General features: G+C 35.4%; 3 protein-coding genes across 3 annotated transcripts; 1 reads left to right on the forward strand and 2 right to left on the reverse strand.

Moving 5' to 3' along the window:
* Positions 1-2,220: 2,220 nt before the first annotated feature.
* Positions 2,221-6,046, forward strand: LOC133337031 (trafficking protein particle complex subunit 2-like protein). Its single transcript, XM_061545296.1, has 5 exons — positions 2,221-2,253; positions 2,321-2,493; positions 2,553-2,640; positions 5,852-5,931; positions 6,001-6,046. The coding sequence occupies exons 1-5, from the start codon at positions 2,221-2,223 to the stop codon at positions 6,044-6,046; spliced, it is 420 nt and encodes a 139-aa protein (XP_061401280.1).
* A 67-nt stretch (positions 6,047-6,113) lies between these two features.
* Positions 6,114-11,041, reverse strand: LOC133337032 (endoplasmic reticulum metallopeptidase 1-like). The gene is made up of 13 exons (XM_061545297.1): positions 11,021-11,041; positions 10,460-10,967; positions 10,222-10,396; positions 10,071-10,155; positions 9,170-9,290; positions 8,097-8,251; positions 7,656-8,039; positions 7,404-7,584; positions 7,166-7,350; positions 6,965-7,108; positions 6,798-6,900; positions 6,346-6,740; positions 6,114-6,284 (listed from the first exon to the last, which is right to left on the reverse strand). The coding sequence occupies exons 1-13, from the start codon at positions 11,039-11,041 to the stop codon at positions 6,117-6,119; spliced, it is 2,625 nt and encodes an 874-aa protein (XP_061401281.1). The 3' UTR covers positions 6,114-6,116.
* A 9,354-nt stretch (positions 11,042-20,395) lies between these two features.
* Positions 20,396-25,810, reverse strand: LOC133337034 (endoplasmic reticulum metallopeptidase 1). Its single transcript, XM_061545298.1, has 10 exons — positions 25,664-25,810; positions 22,895-23,562; positions 22,633-22,835; positions 22,409-22,563; positions 21,950-22,333; positions 21,512-21,877; positions 21,298-21,441; positions 21,136-21,235; positions 20,634-21,031; positions 20,396-20,563 (listed from the first exon to the last, which is right to left on the reverse strand). Exons 1-10 carry the CDS (start codon positions 25,808-25,810, stop codon positions 20,396-20,398), a joined length of 2,733 nt encoding a protein of 910 aa, XP_061401282.1.
* Between the last annotated feature and the right edge of the window lie 819 nt (positions 25,811-26,629).

The raw sequence follows: 26,629 nt of genomic DNA on the forward strand, positions 1-26,629 counted from the left end.
TCCCTGCTTTCCCCTCAGCAAACAATGCCATACATTCCCCATTAATAAATAGTTGTTTTGTATAAAAACAACAAACTGGGATTCCGCCTGACTATTTTACAAAAACAAAATAAAAATGGTATCCCTAACAGGGATGGTCCGTGTGACGAATTTTTAGGTTTTCGACTGTCAAAAAGGTGTAAACGTCTTAAATGTCATATACCTGTATAAAATGTAATAAATGCAGTAAACGTCATTTACTTTATTATTACCGTATACAGTTATTTTCAAGAACATATATCATTCTTAAATATTGATGATTAATGGAAATAGCTTTGTTGTCAAAAACCTAATGGTTTGGGTGGGTTTCCGACGTTTCTGACGTATGTATTATACGTCGGAAATGTATGTCATTTACGTCACTGTTTCTGACGGACCATCTCTGATCCCAAATAAACCTCCAACACTACTGAATTCGTGGTAACATTTTTTTCTTTTTGTAAACAAGCGTGGGTGTGTGTGTATATGCATGGCACAATAAATAGGTAGTCCATTTAGCGCAGCTGATGTCTCGATCAGCGTGACCGTTGTGCCACTAAAGTGGCAATTTTGCCACTTTTTTCGCCTTTGCTACTTTTGTGATACTTTTTCATTTTGATACAAAATGTGCCACTTTTTGAATGTTTGTGAAACTTTTTGTTACTTTGTGCCACTTTTTTAAAAAAATACATAAATTAAAGCGATTTTTCATAAAACATAATGATTTGTTTTGTAATATTGTATCAGACGGAGCGATTTTTAACTAGGTTGCGTTTTTTAACAGACGAAGCGATTTTTATTATTAGGTCGCATTCGCATTTGTGTGTTGGTCTGTTCCCGTACTGCAAGAATCTACTACTTTTTACTACGATAACGAATTTTCCTTTATGATATCGAAAAAAATAGTAAAATCTAGTAGATTCTTGCAGTAAGGGAACAGACCAATAGTATATACCGCTTATTTATTGTAAGAATATGTGATTTTATTTAGTTTTTTTTTCAGTTTACTGTATATTAAATACACATAAATTAATTATTTGTAATGTTTTATATAGTTTTTTATTAAATAAAAAGTAAAAAAAGTGTGCCACTTTTTGTGACACTTTTTCAGAAGTTATGTGCTACTTTTTTTAAAAAATGATACTTTTTGTGATAGTTTTTGAAAAATTTCAGCGGTCACGCTGTTCTCGATTAACTGTCAAAGTGGATAATTTCTACTTGTATTCAATGTGCAATGTTGCCAACCATGTTAAATATTATATGGAAAATGTTGACAGATAATCGAGGCAAAAACAAATGTTTTTGTTTTGATACATCACCTTAATATTGCATCATGTGTAAATGCATGGCACAATGAATAGGTAGTCCATTTAGCGCAGTTGATGTTTAGATTAACTGTCAAAGTGGGTAATTTCTACTTGAATTGGATGTGCAGTGTTGCCAACCATTTGAAATTTTATATGGAAACATTTGAGAGATAATAGAGACAAAAACAAAGGTCTTTGTTTTGATACATCACCTTATTATTGCATCATGTGTATATGTAAACAAATATCAGCTGGCAGTCATTTGAAATTATTTCGTAGTCAGTGTAAATAACCTTAATTTATTTTCACGATTTCGTAAATCCACATCATGTGTATGTAGATTCTAGCAGTACGGGAACAGAACAGTCACCCAGCCAGTCAAGTTGCTGTCAAAAAAAAAAAAAAAAAAATAGATATGGGAAGTGCGTATGCAACTGCGCTATTAATCGAAAATCAGCTGCCATGGGTTATATCATGATCTAATAATAAGGTCGTCCGATAAGGTCAGATGATTTCACCACAGCTGTCTAAATGCATTCAATTTTGACTTAATTGTGTGAAAATATAAAAAATGGCAGCTTTGGGGATTTTAATCAGAAATGTCGATAACGATTGCTCTGACACGACCTGTTTATTAGATCATGAGTTATATGTTCAAAGAGATCTATTATAAAATTAACTAAGAGGAACTATGGAACTAGAATTCGTTCCGGTCGTTCATTTGCGGAAAATTTGCACTTGTTTCGTGTTTCATTGGTATTTTTGTTACACACTCATTCGTAAACAATGCGTGACTGTCGTCATATTGTTTTGGTGCCATATCTACTTTATCCGCCAAGTGATTCGGAATTAATAGAACGGTGTCTGTAAAACGTTGTAGACTTTAAAATCAAGAATGGCAGTTTGTGTTGCTATTATTGGCAAGGATGTAATGCTCATTCAATAATATATATTTTGTAGCGCCATTTAGAAGCCAATGATCTTTATTGTTTCAGAATTCGCCCTTGTACTTGTCTACGACGGATATGGACAAGGAGTTGGAATTGCAGTATCGCGTCCACGCTGCGTTAGATGTCGTAGAAGAGAAGTGCCAAGCCAGTGTTAAAGGAACACCAGAAACTAAAGAATTATATTTGGGTCAACTATATGCAACTGAAACTCATAAAATGTAATAATTTATTAGCTGTTGGTTTGGAGATGACGATAATATGGCTTCTTTTATTTTAGATATGGTTTTGTGACAAATACAAAAATCAAATTCATTCTGGTGATTGACTCTGGTAACATAGCTCTTCGTGAAAATGAAGTTCGAGCGGTAAGTTTGATAAAACCTATGCATTGCGGTGATTTCAAAGCCCACATACCAACGAACCGATATCAAACCGAACTATTTTTTAACAACTCAAAAATATGTAGCTTTAAAAAAACTTTCAATTTTGAAGTAGCATATTAGGTGTTTTTCTTCAAGTCTCATTTCTAGTTGAGTGTTTCATAAACTAAAAAGTTAGGCGTAACTCTAGTGTAGTAAAAACGATCTGATTTTTCTGAAATTTCTTCCAGATGTCGCAATCATAGGATTTACCAACAATAGTCGCTAACTACGAAGTTTCCTTTTACGAGGCTGGGGAGCCTTATTTTTGCATTGTAGTCTGTTATTTAAAATCCAAGGTGGAGCAATGCAAGGTAGGGCAGCTTGAGGCGAATAACAAAAAAGCAACTATGCACGTGTGGCTTCTGCCAAAAATAAATATACGCAACAAGTGTTTGTGTTATTTGACATTTTTTCAACATAAAACTAAAAACGCGAAAAATGAATGAAAGGTTATGACTTCTTCCCAAAATCCAGTAGCGAATACCATCAAATGTTTGTTTCATCCATAACAAAGTAATTACTTCCAGGCGAACATGTTAAAGCATAATTTTTATTTGTAGCAGGTTTTAGTGTGTGACTTTGAATATTTTCCAATTAAAATGAAACACACCAAGGTTTTCTACATAAAATGTTATAATATTTTATTAAAGCAATAATCTTACATTGTTGACAATTATTCCATATGCCTCAGAAATGAATACAAGGGACTGCCATCGCTTTCACCAAGTATTCTATGTAATTAGCTTTGGAAGAATAAGTCAACCGGCCACATTATCATGTTTCCAAGAAGACTTACTTCTTACCGTATGGATTGTCTATAAGAGAATCAAGGTCTGTTGTGTAAAACCATTGTCCTTTTATAGCGATCCAAAAAAAGCTTTTAAAAGTATTGATCGAATATAATTCAAATTAACTCAATATCTTAACTGACAAACAAAAGCTTTTCGCTACGTTAGCAAACTAAAGGATAAAAGAGACAACATAAACAACATTAAACTAACACTCAATCAGTGATCGATAGTCACTCAATAACTGTTGCGTTTGTTCGTTCACTCAATTTGTTTTGAATATTCGTTACAAACAATAAATATTTACGCAGTGCAAAGGTTCAAAGTCTAAACTAAATAATGTTGCACAGTGAATCAAAACAAAACAACAAGGATTAACGATAGGATAATAATGTAATAATGACTTATACTAATGTTTTTTTCTTCTTATGAATATTTTATGGAGAAATAATAAAATATCTTGCTACATATTTCAATTAAATTTGAATATATTTAAATTTATTTTGAATTTATTTGAATTTGAATTATAAGTTGTGATTAAAAAAATGAGTTGTATTTTTATCTAAATAGATTGTATCACATATTAAAAATATAATAAACATAAATTGAATTTGAACTACTCCAAAAAATAGGAAAATGGCATACATTAGAAATGCAAAATACAACGCCTGAGTGCGAAATCTTGAAATGTACATTTAATAAAATCTGAAATATATGCCGACACATGCTCCCGAACAATTAGCGAATAAACGAACATAATATGACTGTTGAACCTTCCTAAAACCCCAACCAATTTTCCCGAGTAAACATCAATACAATATATATCAATGCGCCAGTTGCTTCCTAATTTTCAAAGTTAAGGAAAGTTTTACGCTGTACAAATTCCTTAAGAGAAATTTTACTTTTAAATGACAAAATAAACTTGCATATCAATTCGACATGCTAAATTCCTAAGTACATAACATGATAAACAAACGAACATACACAAACATATTCCACACATATGTAGAATTTAGTTTCCTTACAAGTAAATTATGATGCAGACGATCAAATGCATTCTCAATATCAAGACACAACAATGACGATAACTAACTGCGTTTCTAACAAGGAAGTAGCATATCACTACGATTCCTTGGAAATTCCATTTGACAATCATGAATTATCTGAAGCTTAATTAGGTGCTCTATCATCTTTGATAACATATGCATTAAACTTGGTTTTTTATTACTTTCCTCATATTTCGCGATAATGTATAACTTTGTGTTAAAATCTCCGTATTTAGTTTTTGCAAAATAGTCAGGCTGAATCCCAGTTTATTGTTTTTATAAAAAACAACTATTTATTAGTGGGGAATGTATGGCATTGTTTGCCGAGGGGTAAGGCAGGGAAGACTATAGTTTCGGATCACGCCACTGATCCTCATCACTATGATAGCTTCTATACAAAAAACTTTTCATACCCAAATGTCTCTTGTAACAAAGCGAAGTACTTAGCTGACCAACGACATAAACTGCATGAGAATTTCGCTGGAGCCTCACTTCGAGGTTAACAAGGCATTTACAAACAATACCACACCTTTCCCACTGTTGTGTGTTGTCATATCGCGACAAATGCACACAACGACTTTGTTGGTGTTGCTAGTATACAGCAACAAACCAAACAGTTTAACCGTGCCTGCGTATACAACTTCAGTAGTGTTGGCGGTTTATTTGGGATACCATTTGTATTTTGTTTTTGCAAAATAGTCAGGCTGAATCCCAGTTTGTTGTTTTTATAATAAACAACTATTTATTAGAGGGGAATGTATGGCATTGTTTGCCGAGGGGTAAGGCAGGGAAGACTATAGTTTCGGATCACGCCACTGATCCCCATCAGTTCCCTTAGTTTTTTTCTGGGATATTCTCCCCAGAAGCTATTGCTTCTATACAAAAAACTTTTCATACCCAAATGTCTCTTGTAACAAAGCGAAGTACTTAGCTGACCAACGACATAAACTGCATGAGAATTTCGCTGGAGCCTCAGCCTGACTATTTTGCAAAAACAAAATACAAATGGTATCCCAAATAAACCGCCAACACTACTGAAATATCTCCGTATTTATATTTGATAAAAGAAGCCTTACATCAAATATAATAAATAGGTTCATTTTTAAATTTTCTTATGTGCGCATTAACCAACAATTTTGTGGCATGTGGATTCGGAGCCGGGACATTTTTTAACTCTATTTTCCAAGAATCATTGATGTAGCACAAAAATAAAGAATTTAATTTTAATATTTAATAATTGGCAATAGCCTATAATCTCTATGTGTTACTATTTAAAATTCAAATTCACATTGTCTTGCGATATATACATTTGCATTTTAGATGTTCCGAAATCTTCATATACTATATACGGATGCTGTCTGTAACCCTTTCTTCTTACCTGGAGAACACTTAGACTCGAAGTGAGTATATGAAAAATATGAACAATATTTGCAAAATATCGTGAAATTATAACATTTATTTCATTTCAGGAAATTTGATCGCGCTGTACATAAGCTTATGAGCGGAAACATTTAAATAAAATCAGCCGTGAAAATGAACTATTAAATTGATTTTATTGTAATACTTTTCAGAATTGAATTCACTTTTAAAATAAATAACGTTCGTATGAACTAGGCCATTCCATTACAAAAATGTAATCTGGGAAACTGTCAATAAAAGCTTGTGCCTGTTTACTGCGTGGGAAATCAAAATTAATATAATGACCAGCGATGCCCAATTCGAATAGGTGGGTTTCTAGGCTAATGTCTCCAACCTATTTAATAGAAAAATGTCAGAGGTTTTTTTATCAGGATGGTATTAATAGAAAAGCAAACCTTTAAATCAAAATAAAAATCCAGTGGAGTTGAAACTTTTCCATAGGAAAAATAAATATGATAGGGAGGTTGGTACGTATCCTTATCGTGTAACATGGCCTTCAAAAAACTCCAATCCAACACCGTTACGCCATCAATAGGTAGTAAAAATATACTCATATGCGGCGGCCCACTGAGCCTGAAATTGTATCTTACAATGTTTGTTGCAGTGTTAATCGTTTTATTGACTAGTGTTAGTATCGGCGTCTGTGGGATTTCGACCGGTTCATCGGAGGGCAGCCATACGCCTCTCATTCTCGACTTGAACCAGCGATGATTGAACAGTGGCAAACCACACATCATCATTTCATCACAATCATCGGCCACACTTTCCATCTTACTTAAATCTATGTGTTCTGTGGAAAATAAATGGTTGGCTGTTTAAATTGCAATTCCAAATTTAAATCGCTTACCTTGGATGGGATAGTGTATTCGTCTATCTTGAAAATCAAAATAATACCCAGATTCATTTTTACTAACACTGCCGTCGTATTCATAGAATACTCTTTGGACATTCTGAAACAGATCGTTTGTGTGTTAGCTGCTTTATAATGCATTTGACGTAATAGATGCTACTTACAAGGAAGTTAACTCTACCAACGTTTGTTTTTGCCCTGTAGGGAAATCCTACGGGACTAACAGCTATCATGGAGAATATAAATGTTATGCCCAACAATGTCAAAAGAATAGACTTCGAATGACGGAACATGCTAACCATAGGAGCCTGGAACCCAAATACATGTTATCAATGTTTTATTGTAGCTACTTATTTTTGTCTTACCACAAATCCCATTGCCAAAATCGTCCCCAAAGCACATAGTCCACCTACTAGTAGATCGGGATTGGTTCCAGTACCAAATCGACCCATCATTGGCATCAATGTGCTACTTAGGGCAAAGAATATATACGCAGTGTATAGGAAGGGTAAGATCTGGCTTAAAATAACCAAAATTGCCCAAAGTTTTCCTGAAATTTGATTATTATACAGCAATCTAAGAAATAAAATTCATCGCTCTTACCTCTATTATGCAGTGTTGATAGCATATTCAAAATCAAAGCCATTCCGTAGAAGAGTAAGGAAATCATAAATATATACGAACTACGTAATCCCATAAATGTTAATACAATACACAGCAGAGATAGAAACAACGCATGAGCATGAAGAATCATTTGAACCTTAAACGATTTTCGAAGCTTATCCTTAAATGTCACAAATAAAACAAATTCTATGTTACTCAAATATAAATTGTAAACAAGTCAGGCTAACTTACATTTCTGTTGTAACTCAAATAGAATAGAGTAGGCAGGCACAAACCGAGCATGCTGGGGCATATATACAAGCCAAACACCAACCACTTCTGGGAGAACCAAGTCATGGAACGATCACCTGCATCAAACATCACAGCCATTAGTAAAGGCAAGCCTAATGCCATGACAATTCCAAGCAAGTGTAAAATTTCAATAAGGGCAAAGGTTTTCATAATTTTGCCAATAGACATGTATGAGCATGCAGCCATTCGCCAAAATGATATCCCTATAGCAATAATGACAATAGCTGATACACAGGTGTTTATAATTTGGCCTTGAGTTTCCGTATAATAAATAAAAAACAATCCCATAAAGTCATAAAAAATAGAGTGTCCATCGGCGTGTTTCTGCAAAAAAAATTTAATATATTTTTGGTAATCCAAAATTAACATAGATCAGCTCACCGCCGGGTCCTCCATTTCCGGGGCATTGGCGAAGGCCCTAGTGAGACTTAGAATATTATCACCCGTGTTCTGTAGTGTCCCTCTGGGAATCACATTAAATTTGTCAAATTTTGTATGATATACATATCCGTTGTAAGAGTGAGCAAAATCCAAACCTTAAAAGGAAATAAAATATAAATGTTATCGATTATGTAGCAAACGTTAAAGGGAAGGCAGGTGAAGTAAAGTTCGGTAACAATAAGGCTTGCAACCCTTAGGATATATCTACTGATTACAATTTGTTCTTATAGTAACCTGTTTTATTAAATTAAAACACATTTATTCTCAAATGTTTTTGAATATCTTCAAATATGATTTTAATGAAAACCATGTAACTCTGTTACAGACAAAGGACACATTTAATTTATTGGTGTTCCCTACTCGGATTTTAAGGAAATCAGAACGTTGCATTTAACGCACCCAATAGTGTTATTTTTGAGTAGTAATTTTTGCATGAGGAGGATCTTGAAAGTAAATATATACAGTGGTGGTCAAAACATATGCAACTGAAATTGACTATGTGGAAATATGTAGCAATCTCTTTATTTGAAGTTAAAAAATTTGGTATTTTTAGGTTCAATTAAAACTCTAATTTTAATCTGACAAATTTAAAAAATACTGTTATTATAGGTATCATAGTTTATATTTTTTCGCAAAGTTTATTTAATACACAAATTGACAAATTGAACAAATTAATGACAAGCGATCAATTCAGATTGGAGTAATTAAAACGCATTGTGGGTAATTATATAAACTTTTTGTTGGCGATTATACGATTGCAATATTACTAACAGTGATGTCAAAAGAATATTATATGTCCCCCGAAGATCAATATCACATATATCACATATAGTATAAAGCCACAATCCCAGTTTCGTTGATCCATCTAGGAGGGGTCAACGAAACGAATAACGGTATATTTTTTAAATTAATCAGAGTTGCATATGTTTTGACGCAGCTAATATCGAGTTATCCTAATGCTTTACCACTAATCATTTATGAAATATCAAGTAAATTCTAGTAAAATTACATACCAGGTACATGACCATAATCTCGGAATATCCGAAAATCAGTGTCCGATGGTATTATATTTGACTGAAACAGTTCCTCAGCAATAGATGTGGCATAGGGCCTTTTCGCATATTTACTGTAGTACTGAAAATAGAAAAAATAAACGTTTACAAATGCATATACTAGTGGTGTGAAAAAAGAAAATGTTGGGAGATTAAATGAGATAACGTCATATGAAATGACTTACTAAAAGAGAGCGCAGAATACGATGTTATTGATGCATGTAAACAAGATCACCAGTTCCCTTGCTTTCACAGCACTAGCATATACATATGTTTGGAAAGTCCCCCACACCTCGTGCAAAAATCAAACCTCATTGGATGATGCATCCCGTATTGGGGGTAGAACTGGCACAAGTAAAATCAAATTTATTTCTTTTTGAATCAAAATTATTATTTGTTTGCTCGATTTGTATCTTATCGATTTATGACTCTTATATGTTGATATCGCACTGTAATAAATTTTATCGCAACTATTTGTTCCCCACAAACGTTAGCTACAATATCGTTTGCTGTGAGGAATGCGATTGTTTTACGATGGTGATTGCGGACATTTTCATGTGAATTAAAAATCGCTACGATAAGTGGTCATTGGTGCGGTTAAGTACACCAAAGATTCTGCTCCGAGGCAGTTAATTTTTTAATTACTTCACATATAAATTAAAAAATAAGCGTTGAAATGCACTGGCGGTTCAGATATGATGAATGACTTTAATAATGCTCATATTTTGAGAATATCGAGGATAAATACTGTTCACAACAGGTTGTGTAATTATATTACAGTTGAAATGGTTTATAACGACACCGTTTTTTAAGGACGTATCGTAATGAGAGATTTCGCTGCATATGGGAAGTTGTGTCTTACCTTCATTAGCCATGGGTGATTTGGACCCGATTGAAAAAGAATTTCCTTGTGACCACTTCCAGCTGAGTCTAGATTTATTAAAGCTCTATACGAATAAAGGTGTTATATAAATAAGTGTATGTTTCGGTATGTTTGTGCATTTTAATGTTACCTGCAGTTTTGGGCCCATTTGTGCTGTGTTATAAAACCATGAGAAGCCTGCAGAGGATTTTCTTCTGCTCCATTGAATAAGAAAACAATGGGATGTGTGAAGGGCTCACGAGATGTAGCAAGAACTCGTAGAATTTCTAACATAACAACCACCATAGCTCCGTCGTCTCCAGACCCTTAGAAATACACAAAATATTGCTCACTATGCACAGATCTATTTCCTTTACTACCAGACTCACCTGGGCTGCCAGGCTTGGAGTCAAAGTGACTGTTAATCAGCAGATAGTTTTGGGATGTTGAATTTTTGCTACTCAATTTGACCACAAAATTCTGCAGACCCTGATACATATTGACCATTGTCCAATGCATATAGGCACCTGAAACAATTTGTACGTCCACTTCCAATTCGTACAGATCGTGGTGCATGCTTCGTCGTATAAGCTCTATTTCATCGTACAGCAGCTGGACGGTAAGATTTTCATTTGCAAAGCTACCTACAACTTTTGGGCCAATCATTTCAAAATCGAACAGAATACGCTCTGCGCGCTCTGCGACGAACTCTCCTGAACGAGTGTGTTCATCTTCGATCCTTACGCCTTCTGGTAGATGGAAGAAAACTGGTAGAACGACTGCCACCAACAAGACAAACCAAAACAGTAGAAAAGCCGGCGCATAATACCATTCTAAGCGTTTCTTTCCATTCGATGACATATTGCTTCCTGTTTCCGCTGCTACAACGTACGACGCCTGAAAATGGACAATATTAATATTCCGGGTTCTATCTTATTGTTCTGACTAACAAGTCTCTCCTTATCCGCCATCTTGCAGTACTTTGTGCTTTAGGCAACCGCTCTGTCCACAGACTAAATCAAAATTTTTCGATTCGTTAAGAAATATACTCACGAACAAATCAAATTATTCAAAGTTGAGATTGTTATCAAAAAGCTCGATTGCCATTTACTGATTGTTTTTATCCCAGTCGAATTAATATCGTAATTCAAAAACCCATTGTGTATTAGGGTGTAATGAACATGTTTAGAATATAGTGGTTGGTGGCTGAAAATCCATTCAAATTCTCAATTGGTATGCTTGACGCCATACGGAAAAGGGCACTATCGATAGGTGTGTGTTTTAATTTTACCGATATTTGTAGTTAAAAGCATAATAAGTTTCGGGATTCATCTACGGATGTGTTGAGCAATTTAACATCGGCTGCCAGAGCAACTTCTGTTGTCTCAACTACGTTGTGTAGTAAAGGACGACTTTATGTCTCCATTGTATTAGTATTAGGAAATTTCTCCTCCTCTCAATTTGAACTGTTTTAGACACTTTGCGTGGCCAGTAAGTACTTCGATGATTAGAATCAGAAACAGGTACTCACATGTGCACAAGAAGCGTTTTTATTTTATAAATATGTCACATTTGCGGTGAAACTCAGCTAAAATAGAAGAACAACTTCAATATTTTTTTCTGAAATTTCTTGTATTAAATCAAGGTGTATTTAATAAGGTGTATGCATCAGATACAACAAGAAGTATTTTACAAAAACAACATTGTTGTTATAGAAATTAAATTGTCATGCTGACAATAAGTTTTTGACAAAAATAAACAAAAACAATTATTAATTTATTTTTGTCAAGAACTATTCTTTGAGGAATAATTAATGAATTTGTATATTCGTGGGTTATTAGCGGTTTTAGGTTAGTGAAAAAATAAAGTTTAAGACCTGGTCGCAATTAATTTTAAGTTTCCCACATGCAGCCCATGACTCCTTGTGGTGTTGTTTATATTGTGAATTACAATCTATTTTTTCTATGGAATGCCTTCAAATCTTGCCTTCTTAAATAAAATTGAAGAACATAAATCCCCGGTCAAAGACTAAATCATGGAAATTGTGTTGACCGTATAAAATCTTTCCATAGGCGTATTTAACCCCCGCCGAGGATTGTGACAAGCACCAAGGGGCCGATTCCAATATAGGCTAACATAATCTTCTCGATTTTATGAGTAGCTGGGATTTATGGACAGATTTCCACACATAACATAAAATATGTGGACCAATCGGCGAACGGGGTTATAACTGATTTAATCCTAGGTTTCCTTTCCGCCCGCCTCTATGAATGGTCCACATATTTTACGTTATGTGTGGAAATCTGTCCATAAATTCCTGATACTCATAAAATGGAGGAGATTATGTTAGCCTATTGGAATCGGTCCATTGGTGCTTGTTACAATTCTCGGCGAAGGTTAAATACGCCTATGGAAAGATTTTATACGTTCAACACAATTCCCATGATTTAGTCTTTGGCCGGGGATTTATGTCTCTCAATTTTCTTTAAGAACGCAACAAAATTGAAAGACACTGCTCCATAGAAAAATAGATTGTAATTCACAATATAAACAACATCACAAGGAGCCATAGGCTGCATGTGGGAAGCTTAAAATTAATCGCGACCAGGTCTTAAACTTTATTCTTCACTGACCTAAAATCGCCAATAACCCAAGAATACATAAATTCATTAATTATTCCTCAAAGAACATTTCTTGACATGGTATAATAATAGAAGGTAACAGCAAGTGTTGTTGTACAAAAAACGATACAACAACCACATGGAAATTTGTTGTTGTAAGTTCTACTAGTGTCAACTCATTTGACAGAAAAATGTAAACAAACAAACAAATTATCATCAAATTATTTTTATTTTGAAAATAAAATATTTTAGAATCCTCAAAATAAAAATTGAAAAACATGAATGAAAATCTATCAAATTTATATTTCTTTCGCTTCCACATCTTTCCTATAATTGAGCCATTGCCATATATATGTGTAACACATATGAAAATGCAGGGAATAGCGAGTTATTCCTTGAAGAAAGATTTGCTTCCAAAAACTTTCCCAGCAGGCAGATTGAGTAAGTTGAATACGGGAGCACATTTAATAATGAACAATTACAAATATTATGCGTTCCCAATTTTCCTGTTGGGTGATTTTTAAAAACATAATTCGTCAAATTCATATTGACACTAGTATTACGTTGGAATCAAATCAGCTGGGACTTGCTGTTACCTTTTATAATTGTACCATGATTTCTTGACAAAAAAATTAATAATTGTTTTTGTTTATTTTTGTCAAAAACTGATTAGGTGTGTCTGGTTACTTTCCCTGCAGGAATTGTCCAGTAACTTCTTTCTGAGAGAGTAAGGTAGTTTTATTCTCTTTTGCAAGAAAAATGCGAAAAGTAAACAGACGGCATCCCTGCAGAAGCTTGCAACTAATCAGCTGATTTGTCAAAACAAACCAATTTGTCCGCCATTATAAAGAATTAAAAGAAAGAAAACACAACCAGTTTAACAAAAACAAAAACAATTAGTCTTGCTAATTCCAAAAAAAATTATTTTCAAATTGAAAGCACAAAAATAAATAAACAAACAATAGAAAACATCTGATTGAATGTCGATGTATGAGAAGAAGAAGAGTTGCAAGAGATTGCAAGAAGAAATTTTTCCAGCAAGAATTTGCAAACTCTCACTGAAAGAACTGTCAAAATTTCTCTCTCCAACCGCTCTCTTTTGCAGAACTTTTGGGTTAACAGACGACTTCCAGTAACAATTTGTAACAATTGTTACAAACTTTAGGGTAACCAGACACACCTATTGTCAGCATGACAATTTAATTCCTATAACAACAATGTTGTTTTTGTAAAATATTTGTTGTTGTATCTGATGCATACACCAAGCTAGATGTATTAGGTAGTCGCATCGACTAAGTTCATTGTAACATTGAATGTCAAAACATATTGTTGTAATTTTTAATTCGCCTTAAAAAAATAATTAATTTTTGTAAATAAAATTGAAGTTTCGTGATTTTTTCCAATTTTACTTCAAAATAACCAAAATATCTAAAATGAACAGGAATTGTATATGAGGGCTACATCAAAACTGGAAAGATTTTCGTGAAAGGTGTTTTAATTTACAAGAAATGATTCAACCAATCAGAACAAAATGTTTGTATACCCTATACATCTATGTTAAATGTATGCATTGTCTCGAGAGTTTGTAGATGCACGACAAGCTAAAAGAAATGAGGCAGAAAGGGCTGTGACAAATGGAATATACACTCCACTTTATGATGGAGGGAGTAAAACATTTGAAAATTGACACTGTATGGAACTTCTCTCTATATGTGCCTTGGCATACACCTTATTAAATACACCTTGAATTCGGCATATTTATGAGTACGTTTTTACAAAATAGAAAATGTATGTTTTTTTTACGAATGGATACAACTTGGTTACAGGAAAAATATAAAGAAATAATGAAACCATAACGTCCCTACATCACGTTGAGTAACATAATAATTCTTCTGGCAAGTTATTGTTTGTATGGCTCTAAAGTTATCGCCATAAATTATATGTTTATTGGCCACAGGAATGTTATGAACGTTGGAAAGAAAGATATTATCACCAGAAAAAAAACATTAGATAACAATATAAATATTTATGTATGCTCAAACAGAGGTGTAAAAAGTCAAAGGTTCAATGTCAAAGATGTAGTTTGGTATAGCGTTCTCAAAAGAGCTTCAGATGCTTCAAATTCCAAGCTGTGTTGTACTGGATTGAAAAACGCGTTCTACGCAAGCATTACTTGTTGGTACATATTAGCATTGCAAGTCCTGTAAATGGTCTTGACTTGGCACCGCACTGTGATAATTAATCGTTGTTCATTGTGCCTTCGTCATTTTCTTTTACAATTTTCAAAAAATAGTTTCAAAAAAAAATCCCCAATTTGGGGATATATACTCTAAAGTGGCAACACTCGGCTGGACCACGATATACTTGTATCATGTTCTGGAAGGTTTTATATATAATTCCCACATGACTCGATGATCCGATGTTATAGTTTCGTATCGACCGATAAAATAATGTTAAGCTTTGTAAAGAGCGATATCACTTTTATACGAAATGAAAGTGTGTTTGGAATATACATATGTGTCCACATTTATTGGGCCACGTTTATTTATAAATATAGGCAACAAACCTTTTTGCAATTCTATGCAATTATGAAAGCGAGTTACAAATATGATTCAAATATACATTTAAATGTATTTTGTTTTTGTGGTTAGAATGGCAGCACAGATCTATTCCATAAATTCTTGATTGATTGATTGGCTATTGATGTTTGCATTTACTGTCATCAATGCACGCATATACAGAATCGCGTGAAAAAAATTATTTCGGTACGCAAATATATAATATTTTTTACTTCAAACCGATTTTTTTAAACAATGTACACCGATTACATAACTCTTAACAGTTTGTAGAGAGAAGTTGTGGGCCTTTGCGTCGATGTATTTTTTCCTTTAAGCAGTCCGTTCTAGAATACGATTTATGAATGAACACTTCGCGTACAGCAGTTGTTAAGAAATATCAGACACCAGGTTGGGAGAACGTAATCTCGCCACAACTGATAACGACGAAACAACAGCATCCGATCTTGTCACATAAAACAAGGCCGGGCTACCGAAATAAAGTAGAAAACAGCGGTGACGACAACACCGAAATGAACCGAAAAAATTAAGCTGAATGCGTAATCACACCGGTTAAAAAGCCAGAGGAGTAATTTCAATTGCGCGACAATGAGAATATACTCAGCTGTATTATATTGAAGATGCAAATCCATGCGGGACCATTTACGAACGCTATGAACGGAAAACAACACAACATAGGGTATTTATTGTGTGAGTGATAAGTTTTAAATATACCCCCTATTTGTGTAATGGCATGCGGTTGTGCTTTTATCCATGCTACAATAACAACGTGGACTAATGCTACAACCCATGTACAAGTGTCTCTCTTATAATGACCCTTTTCCTGCAAATCATGCGTGAAAAGCACAGCAACATTTTAAAAACTTTCAAATCCAGTTGTAATTAAAATTAAACATTTCAAACACAAAAGTTCAAACTCCAATAGGGGAACACACTTTACTGCTCTCATGTGACTAAGAGCGAGGCGATTGTGGTGTATGAGCGCAGCTATCTTTGTAAGCATCAAGTGTTTCACCTCGTGTGGCAATAATGCATCCATTCATCTAATTAATTTGTATTGCGACTGGGTAGTAATCAGTGTTGCCGTTTCGGGCATTTCGGACCAAATTTGGTACGAATGCAAATAAATTTGGAATTTGGTCCGATGGTTGAGCATTTCATTGTTGGTGACCAAAACTAAAGCAACCGAAACCGCAAATTGAATAAATGAACTGTTACTTAAAAAAAACTAATAGCGAATTTTGTTTTAGAAAAAAAATAGGTAATTTATTCGCATAAACAAAAAATCAAAATTGACCCAATTGGCATGGTTAGTTTTTGATTTTTTTTTTAATAAGTAAATTTACGATACATTGAATCTGTAAGACGCCCAATTTGATCGGTGATTGTGCTGGCCATTATAAAACCCAACCAAAAAAATCAAAATTGGCCCAATCGGCATGGCTAGTTTTGGATTTTTTCTTTTAAATAAGTAAATTTACGATACATTGCCCAATATGATCGGTGATTGTGCTGGCCATTATAAAACACAACCAGTCTTTGACATGCTTGGTCGTATTTCTGAAACTATTGTCAAGCTGAAACACGCAAATAAGCGGTATGTTTTCTTCAACGAAGGGAACTATAGCGTTTTCAACACATTTGTATAAAAAATGAAAACAATTAATTCATAAATCTCGTAAATAGATCGAACTCCATAAAAAGAAAAATGTCTAATACCATTATCGACCCACATCCATGCTTCACAGTACGAGTACTCGTGCAATACTGAGACTTGAGTTCTTTTCTAATATGTATGAATTTCGCAAACAAAAACATAAATTTGTTTTTTAACCCTTCTACTTTGGGGACTTTTGGTGACCCAAAACGTATTTATTATCACTCTTTTTCTTACGGGTTGAAGATAATTCAAATTTCTTACTACTCAGTGCATGAATTGTTGAGATGTACTGAACTTGATTTATTTTATTTACTTCGAAGTGTTTCAACGCCATGTAGATACACATACTATGTTAGGGTCATTTTGTGAAAAATGCGTTTAAAGTTTAAGAATTACACTTGCCGTCACTTGATGCTGGCACAATAAATCGTCCCCTTAATAGAGTGCTGACAAGAAATAAAATAATGGCGAATTATCACCGTCAAGGACCAATTTTAATCAAGTAAATTATGGGAGATAGTATCTCAACTCGAGTATACTTCTTTGACAACCTAGGAGTGAAACAGTCACAAGTTTCATTACCGTAGGAGTTATATACAATAATTTGGCATCATGGTACTAAATTATAAATGGTAATAACCCTTGTGCTCGAGTAACATTTGTAAGCGGTGGAAGCAAAGTTATTAATTTACACGACTGTGTTCAGATACTCCGGGAATTGGAAGAATATTGATTGGGAAAGCTGACTTGTCATTTGCAGAGTATTATGGATGTACCTTTTTTGAGTAGCGACTTTCAATATTTATTCCGTAATTATTTTTAATTAATTTTGCGGGGATGCTTATGATATATTCTACCTAATGTGCATATAATATTATTAGTTATAAGTTTTTGGTTCCCCACGTCTAATTTTTTCATATTGCTAATTGTGGTCTTACTATAGGACCACAATTTCCTTTTTTAGAAATGTACTTCAACCCTTTAAAAGTCAGTTGTCCTTTGGACACTTAAACTGCCAGAGCATACCTCCCTCAGCAAATAACCTGAAAATTGATGATTTTATTTATTTATTATTTATGTAGTGTATCAGAGTCCTCGTTGAAAAATTGTGTTTCATCTAAAACAGTTTCCATACCTGGTTACACCTTTTTGCGTAATGACCGTCTGAATTCCAGAGGAGGTGGTGTTGGAATTTTATATTAAAGAGTTTTAAATTTAAAGTTATTTATCGATCGCCTAACTATGGTATTAGTGAGTCGATATTTATTGAAGTAGATAGTGGAATTGATAAAACACTTTTTGGTGTTGTTTATTTGCCACACGGCAATGTTGATGAATTTGAAGAATACCACAAGGTAAGGTATTCGAATGTTGTCGTTGTAGGAGATTTCAATTATAATTTGTATGATATTTCTAAAGCTCGTACAATGAGAGAAATTACATTAAGATTGGGTCTTTCTATTTGTCACAATTCTATTCCGACTCATTTTGATATTTCACACACGTAGACTTCGTTAATTGATTTCATGCTTCTTAGTCGACCTTCGTTATTGAAACGTAGTTCCCAATTACAATGTCTGATGTTAATTCTCAAATTAATGCTCTTAATAACGTTATAACAGCTTTATACACATTTGCACATACCGTCAGCAGACGTATCAAAAATGGTTTAGATTCTTGGTTAAAATCAAGGCAAATTTTGCACGCGAGATCAGTACGTGATATGCATTAAGCAAATTGGAAAATATTTTGTTCCTACAGAAGAAGAGCAAATACAGTTTTAATAAATGAGAGAAGAAAGTTCTATGTTCGTATGTTTGACGGTCTTGATAGCTCTCAAATCTGGAAGAAATTAAGAGCTAGTGGTTGTTCAGATGATGACTATTTTCCCGATGATGATCTCAATGATTGTTTTATACAGTCTGCTTCCAACCCGGACTCAGTTCCTGTTAATCTCACAGGTTATGTATGAAGATGACTACTACTACTTTTTACAATGTTTTAATACGATTTTTAGTACGTCGACTACCCTTTCTTGTTGGAAGCTGGCAAGGATTGCACCTATTCCGAATGCAAGGCCTCTTTTCGTATGGGCAATTTGCGTCCAACAAGTATACTTCCAGCGCTATCTAAAGTTGCCAATTGTCAAAATGGTTTTAGGCGTGGTCATACTACTGCTACATGTTTGCTCCATCTTACGGATACCATTAGGGAAACTGTAGATGGTGGTAATTTCGATTTATCTAAGGCTTGTAATAGACTTACCTATTCTAATAGTGGTGTTCCCCAGGGTTTTGTTTTGGGTCCCCTCTTTTTTATATTGTAAATTAATGACTCTTTCCGATATAAGCAATTGGCTTGCCTTAAATAATGTGTCTGTTAATGATGATAAATGTAGGTCTATATTATTTAAATTGGTGAGGAGTTCATTTCCTAGTTTCCAAATTTACATGAATGGAACTAAAATCATGGGAACCAATGTTATAGGGAATTTGCACAGTTTTAATAATAAGTATAATAATGTTAATACATATATGTATTTTTTAATTCTTTATTGTATATTTCAACATTGATAGTATATTGTAATGTAATTTTTTTAGCTGTATTCAGCTTATGCATTACTATGTATGAAATAAATGAAGTGAAAGGCGCACCAGCATATCCTTGACCTCTCAAAAATGTTGGATCCAAAACCAAACTGATTACTGAGTTTATTATTACTGCCACAAATTCCTTGTTAATCCTTGTAATTTCACGTAGCAAAGGAAACATTGTTTGACCTTTTAGTTACATTGTCAATAATCTTATACATATATAGTTTCTGCCGCTAAAATGTTGCATTTTGGGCGTTCTCTCCAAACATTTAAGTTCTCTGTTTACGTCTAACGACAGTATTCAGGAGGCTTTCTTCACCACAAGGTGATGTCTTCCCTTCCACATAAAAAAATTGTTATACAAATGGTACAACCCAGACCCTAAGTTTGCCCGGTTGGAATGCTATTTGGCACCTAGAATTCAGAATATCGTGTGTATGGGTTGGTAAAATACGCTTCATATGCCTAGATCACTCATTTAATTTCTTGCGATTTACCAAATACGATATGTCTGTTCTATCGTATTGTCGGCTCCGACCGACTTTTATACTTTTCTCACTGGTTTTAAATGTCGTTATGGATTGCACATATCATGATATTAGCCTATTAATTATATTGGAATATCTTAATTACAACTGCTAATTTGCAGCAGCCCGGTTGGGATACACATAGGGAAATACATTTGGTCTCTCACTGAATCGAAATTAAAATTTATTTAAATTTAAAATTTATTGTTCAGAGTTTCGTTTTGCATTGTTCTAAATCTAGTATTAATGTACACTACATGTATTGATCGGACGTGGATGGGATTGTTGAGCATTTTGGGTGATGACGTGATGCGATGCTGTGAAGTCTGTTTTTTATCTAATGCCAATTAGAAGAGGTAACTTTCATAGGAGGCCGTCCAATCATTTACACTTGCATAGTCGGGAAAACTTTCGACAAACTGCTGATATTTGGGGGTGCGAACCTTATCTTGATGAATCCAGTGACCACCAACGCCAATTTCCAATACAGGTACGTTGAAATTTCCATCGGATTTCTGTAAATAAGATGCAAGTTGTTAGGTATGAATGATATTTAGGAAGTTCAAAGTGGCACAATATGTATACCTCTACATCGATAGTGAAATCTAGGGAACCCAGCTCATCTTTGCCATAAGAAAAATATATAAAGTAGGGCTGTTCCCATGCGTCTCGTATCATAGTGTCATTGAAGGACCAATCAGTGATTTTCGCTTCACCTTGAAGTCCTATGAAGATTGTCATGTGATCGGGTCCAACCAACTTAAACTCATAACGCTTCCGGCTGCTGCTATCCAAGGGGTACACGTTCATAAGGGTTAATGCGGGCTTAGCACCCGGTAAATTGGGCTTCTCCTCTATAGGTATCCAGAAACTGCGCTCTCTAGCCTTGTGCCAACGATGGTTGTACAGGGGCATGCCACAGAACATTTCCACATCGCAGTACTCGCTGATCTTATGCTTCTCGCCAATAATCTTTATGTACTCTAATATCGGCGATAAGAAGCAACGAGAGGGAGACAGGGAGAGTGAGTGAGAGAGAATGAATATACAAACGTATTAATTTAGGCTAGACAAAGATTTGCCTTACCATCGACACTGTTGATTCTGCGATCTTGTGGATAGACATAGATGCCTGACTCTTGGAGACGAATGGAGCCGTCTGCATTGTGTAGCGTTCGTTCGGCATGCTAGAGATGTTGCAAATGTAGTAAATCTAATGGGATCTTGGAAGTACGACGGGTTAACTTACGATTAGGGAATATCGTTGGGTAGCCGTTTTCGCCTTATATGGAAAACCGGCAGGGGTGACTGCGATTATGATGAACAAAATTGTAATTGCCAGGAAGGAGTAGATGATGGTACGTGTTTTATGGAAGAATAAGAAGAGTGGCATCTGCAAAGAGTTATAAATACATATACATATGAGGCTGTCCCCTAGAAGGATTCGTACGTTCACTACTTACAATGAAGCCAGCAAATAAAATCGTCATAAACACTGCTATGCCTGCCATTAAGACATCGGGATTAGAAGCAGAGCCAGACCGGCCCGTCATCGGCAACATAGTCATGTATGTTGCATGGGCTATGGACGTGTAATACAGGAATGGTAAAATTTGGCAAACCATGGCCGCGATCGCAAACCAGTACGCCTTCCTGTGCCATTTCGTAATGAGATTTATAATCAGGGCAGTAATGTCGAACAGCACCGCCATCATGCACATAAAGGACGAGCGCAAGCCAATGGCGGTCATGACGATTGTTAGTATAATCAAGAACAAGCAATGGGAATGCATAAAGAGCTGGATCCGGAAGCCCAAACTGAGTTTGTCCTATAGAAACGGAAATAATGTAAGTGTCTGCCGAACCCTTTCTCATGTAAAAAATCACGATTTTACGAGTACCTTTTTCGTTTTCTCGAGGTAGTAGGCCGGCAATATTCCCATACCGAAGAACATGGGACAAAAGAAGAGACCTATCAGCAGCCACGTTTCGGAAAACCAAGTCATGGGCCTCCCGACACCATCCATGAAGGTGGCAACTAACATCGTTAATCCGGCAGCTAGAGCAAGTGATACTATTTGTATGGCAAAGATCGTAAGATAGCGACTAATAACAGCTTTCCAGGTTAACCCAGATCGGGCAGTCATGAAGAACAAGGAAACTGCAATGGCCAATAGGGCCACGATACAAACCACGACATTAATAATGACTCCGGTGTTTTTAGTATAGAAAACCATGAACCATCCAAGAAAATCATAAAATATGACGTGACCTTCGGCATGTTCCTGTAAAACGCAAACAAGAGTGAAATTCAAAAAAGTCCAACTCTCAACCAACAGCTTTTTACGTCCAAATATTACCTGGGGATTGCGCATTTCAGGAGCATTAGCCACTCCTTTGGCCAGTGCAAGCACGTTATCGCCAGTGTTCTGAAGCGACTGCTTGGAGACGATATTGACTCGATCGTATTCAGTGTGATAGACATACCCGTTAAAAATGTAGGCCATATCGAAACCTATTATTTTGTAGAAAATATTTGCTTGAGCAAATGTCTCTTTGCAAGTAATCTCTGAGATATTCTTACCAGGTACGCCGCCATAATCACGAAAAATACGGAAATCGGTATCGGACGGGATAATTCCGGCTTGAAAAATTTCCTCGCCCATTGATGTGGCAAAGGGATGTGGTACATCACGGTAATAACGCATTAGCCAGGGATTTTCCGGGCCCGATTGGAACAAAACTTCACGCCCACCATTGCCAGCCGCATCTAGATTTATAAGTGCTCTATGATAGCATAGACGAAGGTGAAAAAGGTGAAAGGATATATTTGCCCAATAACATACTTGCAGTTCTTGGCCCATTTGTGTTGAGTGATAAATGCGTGCGACGCTTGGAGAGGATTCTCTTCAGCTCCGTTGAATAGAAAGATAATTGGGTGCTCAAGTGGTCCCTGTGATTTGGAGATTACCCTCATTACCTCTAACATTACAACCACCATAGAACCGGCATCGCCCGCGCCCGGACTGCCGGGCACACTGTCATAATGACTGTTAATAAGCAGATAGTTTTCACTTGTCGAATTCTTGGCACTCAGCTTCACCACCACATTCTGTATATTCTGGTACATATTAACCATGGACCAGTGCATGTAGCTGCCGGTGGCCAATTGTACATCTAACTCGAACTGAAAGTAATCGCTGGCCTGGAGTTTAACGTCCTCGATTTGTTGCGTAAGAAACTCGACGGCTGTCACTTCGTTAGCCGCGCTGCCCACCACCCTAGGACCGATGCGAGATAAATTAATGAGCTGCATTTCGGCACGTTCCGATATGAATGCCTCCGGATGGTTGGCTTCATCTTTGCGATTAAGTGCATCTGGTAGATGATTTATTTGTGTAACTACTATGGCCAAATACAGCGCCAGCCAAAAAGATGCAAACAATGGTGCATAGTACCAGGGAATCTTTTTAGGTACTTCAAAATCGACATCTATGTGATATTTTGTTTTGAACTAACGAAAAAAAAACTAATTACAAACTGGAAAGATAGTCCTGATTTATATTAGGCGAGTTTACTTGCGGCAATTTTTATCGTTCTCTTTTGAACTTGCTTCAATCGTCTATACAAGGCAAGTCGATTTCAAAAAAATTTTTTTTTTACATTTTGTGACAATGTTCTGGATTGGTATTTCAAATTACTGACACTACAAAAAAAAAAAAAATACACAAAACGAATTGAAAGAAAATTGCCGGTACGATCAATTTTTTCCAATTTCTATTCCACTTGCCCCTCTCTCCTTCATACAAAGTCTTGCCGCAATTAAACTCGCCTAATATAAATTGGGACATAAGCTACAAATATATATGTATATACACGTGCAATTTTAAAAATATATGTAAGTAGCTATTTTTGATTGGCGGAGATTCATTGCTCCAACATTAAAAAAGGATCCTCTCGATGTTAATTACCAGAAGAGACTTATCCAGCAAGGCACCAAAATACCAAATACCAAATCGACATACCTAAACACATTGGCATCCATTGGCAATATACTTTATCACAGTCATGATCCTTCCACCGCCACTTGGAACCTTTTATGTCCAACTATGTTTATAACTGCGTTTGTGAAATACGTTAACGATAACGACGACATTGATTGTCATTGTGTGTGTTAGTAAAATTTCGACAAAACAAACTGAGGGATCAATGATAATGATCGCTAAGTTCGAGGATATATCTGTAACAGTTAGTTACAATGGGCGGTCAGGTCTTGTCCTCTATTAGTCTGTCAAGTCGCGTTTCAGCAGATTCGGCCCTAATCTTAATAAGTACCGTGCACATGAATACATTTTGCACCGATTAACCAAATCGCGTTCATTTCAAAACCAATAGTCCAGGGAGACATTGATGCGCACACAGCCATCTCAAGAATGTAATGTTCGAAAATAAGAAAACGGTTCATATTGCAACGCTATTCCTATGGAGGAAATATCGCTGAATCATCTGTGCCAATAATAACCTTTGCCAGGTTCTTATCGCCACAGTATGAACATTAATTTGAATCGTTTATTGAATAATTACAGCCCCAAATCGAACGAAGCTTCCGTTATGGTAACAAGAATTTCAGTTTATGAGACACTTAGATAAAGACATCTAAAGTAACAAATTGGGAGGTGGGTTTCGTTAGTTAGTTGTTTTGCCAATGGCAAATGGCTACGATATCGATCAATAAATGGCCATGATAAAACAATAATATTTACCCGCACTAAGATAAAATATTGCGGGACTTTTTAAAAGTTATTTTCATTTTTATGAAGTCATAAAATGGCAGTCAGTGCCCGGCTGATTAGAAGCAGTCAATTGCGATCACACACACACACACACTGTCATATTAGCAAGATGTTATACAACGCCGACCAAGTGTAGGATTCAACAATATCATCGAATATTGATCAGAATGTGTTGCGAATGGTATCTGAGGTTTGAGATATGAGGCTAACGTGGCGTATGGTCAATATTGGTATTGCGGATTCGACTAGGTGTTCTGTAAATTGGAAATGTGATTGACGTCGCCAAATTTATTATGGTTTTAATGCAATGCAATGCAAGTTCATCTACATTTATACCCATTGTCAGGTCAAATGTATATGACAAAGCAGATGACCACTGTAACCGAACAAGTTTCAATGTCATGAAGAAACTTTGCATATACAAGCCGTTATATTGAGGAAGGCTCAAATAGGTATGTGAAGAGCGTCCAAAGTACATTATAATGCCTGTTTTGATTTAGAGCATATTGCTCGCGTTCTCAGTTCAGTTTTCTGCGTTAATATGAGCGGTATCCTGTTACGTCGATGTGGGCCATCACCTGTAAATGGCTATTTCATTTCATTTGACAATTTTAGCAATATCATTGATGTCACAGTCTATTTACACACACTTCCACAACATTGTACATCACAATTCTTAGTTTTAGTACATACACCCATTGTATTCGCGGTATTATCCCGAATGTTTCCAGGAAGCCAGTTTAAGTTTCACAGCAGCAATTAGACGTAGAAAACCCTTCGAAAAGGATATGTAGAGGGAACCGACTCTTCTTTTCACTTTACACTCCGCGCTTTAACGACACTCTCAATCAGAACACGAAGACGTCCTAACGGCGACGACGTCCATATCCAATTGAAGAATTCATTAGATGTTCCGTCTTCAAATATCCAGAAAATATCGTTTCCCTCTGTGGCGGTGATTCGAGTCATCTTATCTGAAAACGTCGATATCGGAATCGATAAAAAGCAAGTGGTGGTAATTGAATGTCAGTATAGAATGCCTAAACGTAAAGTTCAGATTAACGTTTTATCATAGCGTCGATATGCCAAGTTGTGATGATGTTGATTTGAGGGTTTGTTTGTTTCGCAATTGCCAGGCATTTGTCGTTGCGGCTTACAGATACCATTGGCCCCTCTTGGTCATACACAGAAGTGAGAGACGAACAGAAATAACTACACGGAGATGGTGACATTGCCGGGGCCATGTATAACTTAACAAGTCCGTGCATGTATGTGTGTACGTTTATATTTACTTGCATAAAATCTGTGCGTAAACATGTAGCTGCACATATTTGAAGACGAGCAATCCCTCTATCAGCCAAAGAAGTAGATCTTAAACACATTTGATAATACGATAGCAATTAATACCATTTCCATTAGTGTCTTTTAAAAAAATGTTGGTCCGGATGATGACGAAAAAATATAGCAAATAGCAGATTTGTTCATGAAGAAGTTATTCGCCTTCTTAGAACACCAGAAACCAAAAATTATAGTAAATAACAAAACAAAATTTAACAAAATTTATGCTGCGTGTTTTCATATTCGTATGCAAGCAGTTTCGAGAATTGCAACATAAATAACCTTTTCCAGGTAGCAGTTTGTCCTAAGCTTGTGGTTGTAACTCAACTGATCTGGATGGAATTATGAAGTGCACTGTGAAATCGAAAGTATTTCAGAAAGTAAAAATAAAAAAAAAAAAAACATTTCATTACTATCATTTTTATGAAATGAATGTAAATGTTTTTAAAG

The sequence above is a fragment of the Musca vetustissima genome, unplaced genomic scaffold (genome assembly GCF_032173495.1).
Source record: "Musca vetustissima isolate MV318-11 ecotype Yass unplaced genomic scaffold, APGP_CSIRO_Mvet_v1 utg6013, whole genome shotgun sequence".
Classification (NCBI taxonomy): Eukaryota; Metazoa; Arthropoda; class Insecta; order Diptera; family Muscidae; genus Musca; species Musca vetustissima.